This window comes from Trichechus manatus, unplaced genomic scaffold (assembly GCF_000243295.1).
Source record: "Trichechus manatus latirostris isolate Lorelei unplaced genomic scaffold, TriManLat1.0 scaffold00250, whole genome shotgun sequence".
NCBI classification, from domain to species: domain Eukaryota; kingdom Metazoa; phylum Chordata; class Mammalia; order Sirenia; family Trichechidae; genus Trichechus; species Trichechus manatus.
In genome coordinates this window covers 2,033,072-2,043,699 of record NW_004444186.1, presented here as the reverse complement: position 1 = coordinate 2,043,699, position 10,628 = coordinate 2,033,072, and the positions used below count along the sequence as shown (strand labels likewise).

At 55.6% G+C, this 10,628-nt stretch overlaps 2 protein-coding genes across 5 annotated transcripts in view; both read left to right on the top strand.

The window, feature by feature from the left end:
• Nucleotides 1–3,185, top strand: part of TARS2 (threonyl-tRNA synthetase 2, mitochondrial) — a 14,764-nt gene extending 11,579 nt beyond the window's left edge. Inside the window, exons 14-18 of one of the 2 annotated variants that reach the window (XM_023724599.1) lie at nucleotides 693–793; nucleotides 971–1,072; nucleotides 1,248–1,320; nucleotides 1,874–1,988; nucleotides 2,872–3,185. In XM_023724599.1, the coding sequence (XP_023580367.1) occupies nucleotides 693–793; nucleotides 971–1,072; nucleotides 1,248–1,320; nucleotides 1,874–1,988; nucleotides 2,872–3,020 (540 nt within the window). In that variant the 3' untranslated portion in view covers nucleotides 3,021–3,185. The remainder of the gene's footprint in view (nucleotides 1–692; nucleotides 794–970; nucleotides 1,073–1,247; nucleotides 1,321–1,873; nucleotides 1,989–2,871) is intronic. The other variant, XM_023724598.1, reaches the window with a different exon arrangement.
• Nucleotides 3,186–3,771: 586 nt separating this feature from the next.
• Nucleotides 3,772–10,175, top strand: ECM1 (extracellular matrix protein 1). Of its 3 annotated transcripts, none has more exons than XM_004389578.1 (10): nucleotides 3,772–3,838; nucleotides 5,955–6,017; nucleotides 6,096–6,197; nucleotides 6,345–6,425; nucleotides 6,526–6,606; nucleotides 7,489–7,811; nucleotides 8,039–8,413; nucleotides 9,102–9,322; nucleotides 9,485–9,572; nucleotides 9,948–10,175. In XM_004389578.1, the coding sequence occupies exons 1-10, from the start codon at nucleotides 3,772–3,774 to the stop codon at nucleotides 10,173–10,175; spliced, it is 1,629 nt and encodes a 542-aa protein (XP_004389635.1). The 3 variants fall into 3 exon arrangements, with proteins under 3 accessions (XP_004389635.1, XP_004389634.1, XP_004389636.1); XM_004389577.1 differs by having other exon boundaries at nucleotides 6,096–6,201; nucleotides 6,274–6,425; XM_004389579.1 differs by lacking the exon at nucleotides 8,039–8,413.
• The last annotated feature ends 453 nt before the right edge of the window (nucleotides 10,176–10,628 follow it).

Genomic DNA, 10,628 nt, shown 5'->3' with positions numbered 1-10,628 from the left:
GGGGCATGATGATAACAGCTTGTAATCCCTGAGGAGAGCTGGATGAGGGCTGATGGGGGCAGTCGGGGTTGCTGGCGGCATCGAGGCTCTGGTTGAGGTTGCGAAGGGTGACTTGTGTAGTGGCGTCTGTCTGTTTTTGCCACGTGTGTGACATGTCGGGCGGCACCGAGCAGCTCTGCAGGGCTGAGGAGGTGGGAGGCTGGGGTGGCCTCAGGCTGGCGTTTTGCCATGTGGTGTGACGGAAGAACAGCGGAACGGGGAAGGTGGGCACAGCGCACAGGGAGAGAAAGGAAGGTGGCAGAGGCCTGTGGATGGGAAGGAAGAAGAGGAGTTAAGGGGCCTACAGGCTGAAGAACCAGTAATAGGAATAATTGTCAGAGCTGGAAGGCTGACAGGTGGTAACGAGAGCAGGGTGTCTGATGGACAGTTCAGAGGTGCAGCCGTCCTGGGCGATGACAGCATGGAGGGTGTAGCCGGGGTTGGGGTGAGGGCAAAGGTCACTGAGATGAGGAGCTCAAAAAGTTGAGAGGCGGGTGTGGACGGGTCGTTCCTGAAGTGATACCGGAGCCCAGTGCGTGACGCAGAGCGGGGAGTGTGATACAGCCGGGTGACGTGGGCAGGCGGAGGGGCCGGGTGCCAGAGACGGCGGAGGGTACTGGTCCTGGTTTCATGCCCCCGTCCGTCTCCTCCAGATTGATGTGCACCTCCAGGATGCGCTGGGTCGGCCCCATCAGTGTGGGACAATCCAGCTGGACTTCCAGCTGCCCCTGCGATTTGGCCTCCGGTACAGAGGGTACGGACCCCGCCCCTCCCCTCCTCCCTCAGCAGCCCGTGACCCTAAAGCCTAAAGCCAATCCGCCCGCCGCACCCCGCCAGGGGCAGACTATTTCTCAAAAACTGGAAGGTGACGTTGATTGTGCAATTTGTAGCACCCTTTACACTCCATTCCATCTGCCTTTTTTCCTCCAAGGCAGGCCGGGGCCCTGGAGCGGCCCGTCCTCATTCACCGAGCAGTACTAGGCTCCGTGGAAAGAATGCTGGCGGTGCTGGCGGAAAGCTGCGGGGGCAAATGGTGAGACCTCTGACCCCATTCTGCTCTGGCCCTCGAACCAGAGGTTCCTCCCCTTCAAACCCAACTTCTGCTTCCTTCTCAAACCTGCCCCCTGCACCCCAGCCTCACTGCACTCCCACACCTCTGCCCAGAGCCAGCATCAGTCATTCACCCTCCTCTGTTCTCTCCCAACCAGGCCGCTGTGGCTGTCCCCATTTCAGGTGGTGGTCATCCCTGTGGGGCCTGAGCAGGAGGGATATGCTCGGGAGGTGAGGAGTGGGGCCAGGGCCAAGGCGCAGCAGGACTAGTAGGGAGCAGGTCCCAGCAGCGGGTGGGAGGAGGCCCCACAGGGTGGCAGGATGGCACAGCGCTTGAGGCCACCAGACCGAGGTGACCCGCAGCTCCCCTATGTGCTCCCCATGCCCGGGGCCTGGAAACGTACATCGAAAACAAGGGAGTCATCTCTCCTTGCGGGCACATGTGAAAATTAAACAAATTAACAGATGTCGAAAACTGCCATCAGTACTTGGCACAAAAGTGGGGTTGAGTAAATGTTGGTTTTATTTTTCACTTCTGGAGAGAACAGGGTGTGGATGGCGCCAGAGGCGAGCAGCTGGTTGGTAGCTGGGTGGCTAGAAGCAGGCAGAGGCCCAGGGATTGGGAGGCAGGAGAAAAAGCTGCAAGGGGTGGGGATGAGGCCAAAGACTTGGAGTGGAGGTGAAATGAGGTTGTCAGTGGGAGGTAGAGGACACTGAGACTGGAAGATTGGCATCACACTGTTGTAGCATTAACTTAATTCCCATCACCAAACATCTGCCCCAGGTACAACAGAGCCTACAGGCTGCAGGACTGGTAGGCGACCTGGATGCTGACTCTGGACTGAGCCTCAGCCGCAGAGTCCGCCGGGCCCAGCTTGCCCACTACAACTTTCAGTTTGGTGAGTGAGTGGAGCAGCTGAAGGCCAGGACCTCGGGGCCCTGAGCTCTCCCATACGCCTCTGCAGTCTTCTTTCCTGTCTGTTTGGTCAACTCCATATTTGGGTTAATTGAGGTTCACTTCCTGATCAGAAGGAGCCAAAATTCAGGACACTTGACTCAGTTGGGCCCCAGGTTCCTTCACCCCCTGACAGCCACCTCCTACCCTAGAACAGTTTTCCTGTTACCCACCTCACCCTGGCTCCTGGTGTCTGTTGGGGTAAGGAACCGAGGCAGTGTGAGAAAGGAATAGGAACGGTTAATAAGCGGGTAGTTAATTAGCTAGGTTTCTCCTAGATGGTCATCCCGAGAAGAGTGTAGTCCTGCCTCAGTCCTGCTGTTTTTAGTTTTCCAGGGCTCAGAGCTCTGTCTTGAAGAAAAGGAGCAGAAACTCCACAGCCAGTGTCCCCCATCTCTAGTTTTACACACCCTCTCGCCCTGCCAGCACTTGGAGCAGGCTGCCTACCCCACAATCCCGGGTCTTGACGGACTTGCACACCTGTGTTCTGCGCCTGTGTCTTCCCCTTCCTCTCCTGCCCCCACCCCCACCCCACACACAGAGTTTCTCTTTCTGATTTCTGATCTGTTTGTCTTTATCTGGCTGATTCTAGTGATAAGGCACACAGGGGAATGGGTGGCCGCAGGACACGTCCTTATCACCTCAGGATGAGCAGAGAGCTGGAGAGCAAGTGACAGCTAAATTTATCCTTTCTTTGAACCATGTTTGGGTCCTATTCCACCCTTCCTAAAGATTTAGGTCTCTTTTAAATTTCTGCAGATCAAAACAGTATTCCATATGGATAAACTTGCGTTGAAATTCCCAAACCTCCCCTCCTCCCCCTGCAGTGGTTGGCCAGAAAGAGCAAAGTAGGAGAACGGTGAACATCCGGACTCGAGATAACCGTCGGCTTGGGGAGCGCAGCTTGACTGAAGCAGTGGGGCGGCTGCTGGAGCTGCAGAACACCAGGGTCTCGAACGCTGAAGAAATGCTCTGAGACTTTGTGCGCAGACGAGGTCCCCAGGAGGCCCGCAGAGCCTCCCAGCTCCCCGCCTCAGTTCTCTTTTGAACTGAGACTTGGTGTGGCAACCCTAGAGAGGAGGGAGGGAAGCTGTAGCTGTTTGAATATGAAGAGAGTGAAACTAAAAATAATAAATTTTAAGCTGTCAGGTACGTGTCTTCATTTGTGACTCCTGAGAGGGAGGTGGACTCTTTTTCCCTCTTTGCTGGGGGTTGGAAGAATTGGAAAGGGACAGCCCAGGCCTCTCCCTGGTCGGGAGGCCCCCGGAGATGGCTGTTCTGTTCCCCACTGTACACTCCTTAGTACCCTGTTTCCCCAGCCCCAGTTCAGATGGTTGTCAAATCCTTTCTCCACAGAAGGCAGCATCCAGGAGAAATCAGGGCCCAAAATAAGGTCCCAAACAGCTCTTGCTCCATGACTCCCAGACTCCATTTCTCTTGGGGTCATGAGAATGCTCCCCTGTCATCACCCCCATTCTCAGTCCTCTGAGGAGGCCTCAGGCTGAGTTCAGGAGGAGAGGAGCGGCTGCCAGCGGGACTGAGTCACAGCAGGAAGCAGGGAGGGCGGAGACACAGCCAGACTATAAAAAGGAGAAAGAGCAGGCCTGAAGTTCACAGCATCAGGGACAGCAACCAGAAGAGCCAGCTCGCAGCAGCCCTGCCCTTCAAATCCACATCTGCCTGAGAGAACCCACCTCCTGCAGCCAGTGACCAGCCCTTGCCCCGGGATGGGGACCATGTCCATGACCCTGGTCTTGGCCTGTTTGGCCGTCACTTCTGCAGCCTCGGAGGGAGGTGAGTTGGAGCTGGAGTCCTTACTTGGCAGGAGGTCCTGGCTGGCGTGGGCTGGACTTGGGTCCCCACGTTCTAGACAGTGCCTCCCCAGCCGGGTGCTGCTCCCCTCGGCCTCCTTTCCTGAGCGGGCCTGTTGGGCAGGGCCACTGGGGCTCTTCACCAGGGAGGGAGATCAGGGCAGGAAGAGAGTTGTTAGGTGCCGTCGAGTTGGTTCCGACTCACAGCAACCCTGTGGACAACAGAACAAAACCCTGCCTGGTCCTGCGCCATCCTCACAATCGTGGCTGTGTTTGAGCCCATTGTTGCAGCCACGGTGTCAGTCCATCTCGTTGAGGGTCTTCCTCTTTTTCACTGACCCTCTACCTTACCAAGCATGATGTCCTTCTCCAGGGCCTGGTCCCTCCTGAGAAGAGAGGGGTTCCTAAAGATTGCTGCCAAACACACAGAATTGGAGTCGAGTGGGCAACTCCTGAGTGGGTGGGTCGAGCGACAGAATAGGGGCCTCTGTCTGAACATGTCGGGGGGGACCTCTAGGCAGGGGAGGGAGAAGGAAGGGGCCCTCAGGCCACTTAAACCAGCTTACTGACCCAGGGGGCCGTGACCAGCTTGTTGCCTGTTTAAGGAGGAGGTAGGGGTGTCTGTCCACAGGGGACCAGATGAAAGAGCCCTAGTGCACACCATTCTTCATCCGCTTTGGTGCCTGAGCCAAGCAGGGAACACAGGAAGGAGAGTGTTGAGAGAACGTCTAGCTCACATCTCGAGAAGGCTCTGTCTCACTGACTCTCCGTCTTCCTCGTTCCTTGTGCCTGCAGAGGAGCCACCAGAGATTCAGTTCTCTGTGGCTGTGGGTGTCATTTGCCTCAGGTGTCATGAATCATCCCAGTCCCTCAGGTCTTAAACAGCCTGGGTAGGAGGAGCTGGGACTAACTGAAGGGAAGGCACCTAACATGCCCCCAGACTGGCCTCCTTATCAGAAGGCCTAAGAGATTTAGAGGACATGGAGCTGGAGTGGGGCAGGCAGTGGACAGATGAGGCTCCAACCAGCTCAGGATCCAGACTGTTTCCTCTGAAAACTGGAGAAGCACCACAGTAGAGAGGCTGTGGAGAGGAGAGCCCAGGAGCCCTGAGGGAAGGATAGTAACAGAAGAGGAGGCTCTGCCCTCCTAGCCCCAGAGCCAAGCAGGGGCAAAGAATATCAGGGTGTCACAGGCTCTGTCAGAATCCAGCCAGTCACATCTAAGTGTGTTTGGGGGGTGGACGAGGGGACCAGTGGCACCCCTAGTGGGGTGCAGACTATACCAGGTGACCCTGTCAGAGAGGGTGATACCAAAATGACTGTCTGTAAAATTTCTGTGCAGTATTTCAGCAAAAATGTATTTTTTTATAAAAATATCCCTGAAGGTAGTTACAATAACAAAAGTATTTTTCATAAGCCCAGCTTACATGTATCAATCTACCTACAAGGCTAAAACTCTGTGCTGATGGACTTTTTGAACCTTCTAACACGCTCGGTTCAGAGCCGTCTGTCATCGTGACCCAACCACACTGAATCACGTGGTTTCGGCTGCAAGGGCTGCGAGCAGGTGCTATTGTTATCCTTGCTGCCAGTGTTTTTATAGTCGCTGATTTGGTGAAATTTTCTGGTTTTGTAGCTATAATTTTGTGGTGATTAGTATTTGTGAACCTATATCAATAACTTCTTTGAGAATAAAGTAGTAATTCAAGGAAAAGAAGAGAAAAATCAAACAAGGCTTCCCGCTCAGTTACTAATAATGTTGTAACTGTTGTGACTCGATCTAGAAAGATTTTACAAAACAATTTTGTTGTTAGTGTTCATGTAATCTAAGAAATACTACATTTAAGCAATTTACAGCTATATTTATCACATATTACTCTATGACTGAAATGGATAATAAACTTACAGGTCTATCCCTGGGGGTGTGACACCAACCCACGCAACACACTGTGGGGGACCCAGAGCGGGAGCAACACAGAGGGGCTCCTGGTATCTTGGTTGTCTTGCCCTACACTCAAGCTCCACAGCCTCCCCATCCCTTGCTCAGGGCCAGAAAGGGGACCTTAAAACTGCCCCTAAGCCCCCGCTTCCCCACTCCAGGCCCCAAGGCTCCGGGACAGAGAGAACTGAGGCCACAGCACCTAGCCGAGCACCTTCAAGAAGGTAAGGGTTTAGGAGAACAGCCTGGGACTGGGGGACCAGGAGGAACTACAGGCTCTGACGGTCTCCTCTTGCCTCTAGTTGGCTATGCGGCACCCCCCTCCCCACCCCAGACCCGACCCCTCCCCGTGGACAACCCCAACACAGCTCAGCAGGACCCTCAATTTGAGGGGCAGAGGGAAGGTAGGTCCCCACCACGCGTCCTTCTTAGTCCTCCAATTCCTACTGGGGCTTCCTTCTGCTCTCTGATAGGGAGGAGGGAGAGTCCCCGTCCCCTCGCCTTGCCCTGTCTAGAAGAAGGGACCAACTGCTCATACCTTCCCTTTTCAGTGCAGCCCCCTCCCTCCCAGGAAGCGGTTCCTGCCCAGAAGGAAGAGCTGCCCCCGCGCCAGGTCCCTGGTGAAAGGAAAGGTAAGTGCTAACCCTTCCCCGAACCCCTGTCCCACCGTGGGACCTCCTGACACCAGGCTGATCCTTGCTTCTTTGCCTGTGCCCTGACTCTGACTGCCAGTGGATCACCCTCTCCCCCACGAAGCCATCCCCATTCAGGAACAGCTGCCCCCGCGCCCGCTCCCTATAGAACAAAAAGAAGGTAAGTGACTTCCCCTCTGTACCCACCCACCTGCCCTGTCTTATAAACAGGAGCTTTGGAGGCAGACAAGGTAGTGAGCTCTGCCAGCTACTAGCTGTGTAACTTTGAGTGAGTTACCTCTCTAAGCCCTAGTTTCTCCATCTGTAAAACCGGGGAAATAATGTCTATTTTATATATTTATCTAACATTTAAAAAAGCGTTCATTTTTACTTGCTCCTTGATGGGTTCCTCTTCATGAATGGAACCTAGTCAGGTCCCCGTCTTGTAGAGGTGCCGGCCTGGGGTGGGGGGAGCTGTCACCTCTGCTTACCCGTCTGCTTCTACCCCAGTGGACCCACACCAAGAGCAAGTGCCCTTTGGTTCCAGGCGGACAGGGGGTGAATGACAGCTTTGGTCTGTCCATTGCCCTGCATTAGAAGTCAGAACCTGGGGAGGGGGCAGCGAGCCTGAGCCTGAGGAAGCAGCACAGCAAGCAGGGCCTGAAGGGGACTGTGAGGGTGTCACCTTCCATGTCTCGATTCTCTTTCTCTTCCAGTCAGTCATTCCGAAGGTCATAGCCGCAAATTAATTTCTTCCCCTTTTCCCCTATATATTCCCTACCCTTTCTTCGCAGCCCCAAGTTCTTTCAATCCTCCCAGCTCATCCAAACCAAACCAAACCAAACCCGTTGCCCTCGAGTCGATTCCAATTCATAACGGCCCTACAGGACAGAGTAGAACTGCCCCATAGGGTTTCCAAGGAGCGGCTGGTGGATCCAACTGCCGACCTTTTGGTTAGGAGCTGAACGCTTAACCACTGCGCCACCAGGGCTCCCCCACCTCATCCAGCCTTTGTCTGTTCCTCCATGTGTTTCGTCTTCCCACTCTGTTCTCCCCATTCCAGAAAAGCCAGCTCCCTTCCTGGGCCAGGGCCACCCAGAGCCTGAGTCTTGGAGTTCAGCCCAGCAATGTCAACAAGGTCCACCCCAAGGGGGCTGGGGCCGCGGGCTAGACGGCTTCCCCCCTGGGCGACCTTCTCCAGACAATCTGAACCAGATCTGCCTCCCTGGCCGTCAGCATGTGGTGTATGGGCCCTGGAACCTGCCCCAGACTGGCTACTCCCACCTCAGTCGCCAGGGTGAAGCCCTCAATTTGCTGGAGGCCGGATATTCCCGCTGCTGCTGCCGCCACAGCAGCCTCAGCCGCCTGGACTGTGCAAAACTTGTGGTAAGGGTTGGCTTTTGATCCTGGGGAGGTGGGCCTTTGATCACCAGACAGGGGCTAGAGGCCTAGGCCTGGCTGCGGAGGAACCTCAGGTCTCTTGTTGGCCCTCCCTTGGGCCTCCCCAGTATCCCAGGAGAGCTGAGGAGAACCTGGGCTTCTTGTCTACCTGCCCAGGGTCCTGTTCGATGTGAACCACGGACTTCTGGGCTGACCCTCCCCTTTTGCTCTAGTGGGAGGACGCAATGACCCGGTTCTGTGAGGCCGAGTTCTCGGTCAAGACCCGACCCTACTCGTGCTGCACACAGCAGGGGGAGGCTCGATTCTCCTGCTTCCAGGAGGAAGCTCCCCGGCCGCACTACCAGCTGCGGGCCTGTCCTAGCCAACAGCCCGGTGTTTCCTCGGGCCCCGAGCTGCCTTTTCCCCCGGGGTTGCCCACCGCGGACAATGTCAGGAATATCTGTCTCCTGAGACGTTTCCAGTCTGTGCCACGCAACCTCCGAGCCACCGGCCACGCTGAGAGGCAGCTGCAGGCTCTGAGCCAGCTGGAACAGGAATTCCAGCGTTGCTGCCACCAGGGACACAACCACATCTGCACACGGAAGGCCGTAAGTGGGTGTCTGCCTGCCCACCCGTCCGTCTCCGACCTCTGACTCTGCCATCCGTCCGTCCACGTACCTCCCCACTGTGAGCACGCTCGCCTGCTCACCTGTTTGTGACTCTGTGCACCCGTTGTGTTCATCACCTGAGTCTGTTCATCCTGAGCCTTCATCCTGCACTCCCGATCTTATCCGCCCATAGCACCGCCCAGGCATCTGTCTGCCCTCCATCCGTCCAGCTCTGGCCTCACCTGACTCTCTCCATCTACCGTTTCAGCTCATCTCCTCCCGTGGCCAACTCCAAACCTCATCTGTGCTCCCACCCTTCCACCTTCCCGACCCCACAATCCGCAGCTGCCTCCTTGCCCTCTGGTGCTTTGCCCTCCCCTCCTGGCACAGTGGTTTAAGCGCTCAGCTGCTAACCGAAAGGTCGACGGTTGGAACCCACCAACCGCTCCCGGGAGAAAGATGTGGCAGTCTGCTTCCGTAAAGATTACAGCCTTGGAAGCCCTTTGGGGCAGTTCTGCTCTGTCCGATAGGGTTGCTGTGAGTCGGAATCGATTCGATGGCAACAGGTTTTCCTGGAACCTGGGGCCGGGAGCCCCTCGTCTCATAGTCTGGGGCAGTAAGGGAAGCAGAGGGCCAGGCAAGAAGGTGCCAAGTGCCCAGGCTTCTGACTTGGCTCTCTGGCCCACAGTGGGAGGATGTCCTTGATGGATACTGCGCCAAGGAGCAGGCTACAAAGACCCACGGACACCCCTGTTGCCGCCACGCCCCTAGCCCTGCCCGCAATGAGTGCTTTGCCCGTCAGGCTCCCCACCCGAACTACGACCGGGACATCTTGACTGTTAACATCGGCCAAGTCACCCCCAACCTCATGGGCCATATCTGTGGAAACGGAAAATTTCTCACCAAGCAGTGAGTCTTGCCCAGTTCTCCAGCTCTCTTCCCTTCCCAAAAAACTCCCTTGTGGGACACCCCTGGAAAGCGCAAAATCATGGTCTCCCAGCACCATTTGGATGCCTGGGGATGCCCAAAGACCCTGACCCCTGCGCCCCCCCCCCTTTCCCTCTGACACAGTGAACAGATTCCTGGACTGATCCAGAATATGACTGCCCGGTGCTGTGACCTGCCATTTCCAGAGCAGGCCTGCTGTGTGGAGAAGGAAGTGAGTGTGTGGGGAGGGAGGGTCAGACTCCCAAGAAGTGCAGGCGGGGGGAGGGAATGGGTTGCACCAGCACCTCAAACCCGCTCACAGAAATAATGAAGACTGGTGGAGGAGATCTTTCTGGGTTCCAGAAGTCTTCATTCCTCACCTAAACTGCTCCCCACCCCTAAATTACCATTATGCCTTCTCTGGGCCTCAAGCTTCTGGCACTTCCAGATATTCGTATCTGTCAGTCACAAGGAATCCAGCTGTCCAGGGAGGCAGCCTTGCTCCCTCTCTGGACTCCAGAAGGTCCAGTGGGTGAGGAGGGGTGGAAGCCGAGGGAAGGGGGACTTTGGACACCCAGAGAAGCTTTACTCTGCTTCTCCTGCCTAGAAATCAACCTTTGTTGAGAACCTGTGTGGTTCCCAACGTAACTCCTGGAGGGACCCTGCCCTCTGCTGTGACCTGAGTCGTGGGGACCAACAGAGCAACTGCTTCAACATCCATTATCTGAGGAATGTGGCTTTAGTGGCTGGAGACATTGGTGCCGAGAGCCAAGGGGAGCAGGACCCAACTCAGGAAACAAATACCAGCCCCACCCTAGAGCCCAAAGAAGAGTGAGTCACCCCAGAGCCTCAGAGGATCAGATGGGGGAGCCCTACCCCACCCCACCCTCCTGGAACACTCATTAAACACCTCTTGGATTCGGTGTCATTGTCTCTTGACAGTGCTCACAACATAAACACACCCCTGTAAGCCTGCCTGGATTTTCTTCAGTGATGGCCCCGGAGGCCCCCTACCTTGCCCCCAGGGACTGAGCAGAAAATGTTGCACAGGGTTGTGATGGGATCACAACTAAACGACTTCACTGTTTGTCCTCTTGATTTATTCACATATTTAAAAAGGGGTGTCACTTGTGCTCAGGATTCAGAGGTGAAAAAGATATGGTTCATGTCTCTGGTGAGCCCACAAAAATGCCTCAGTCCAGCCTGAAGTGTTTTTAATATCCACTTTGGATCCTTCCAGTCCGTGCCCTGATTCATTCAGTATCCGTTTATTGAGACCCAGTCTATG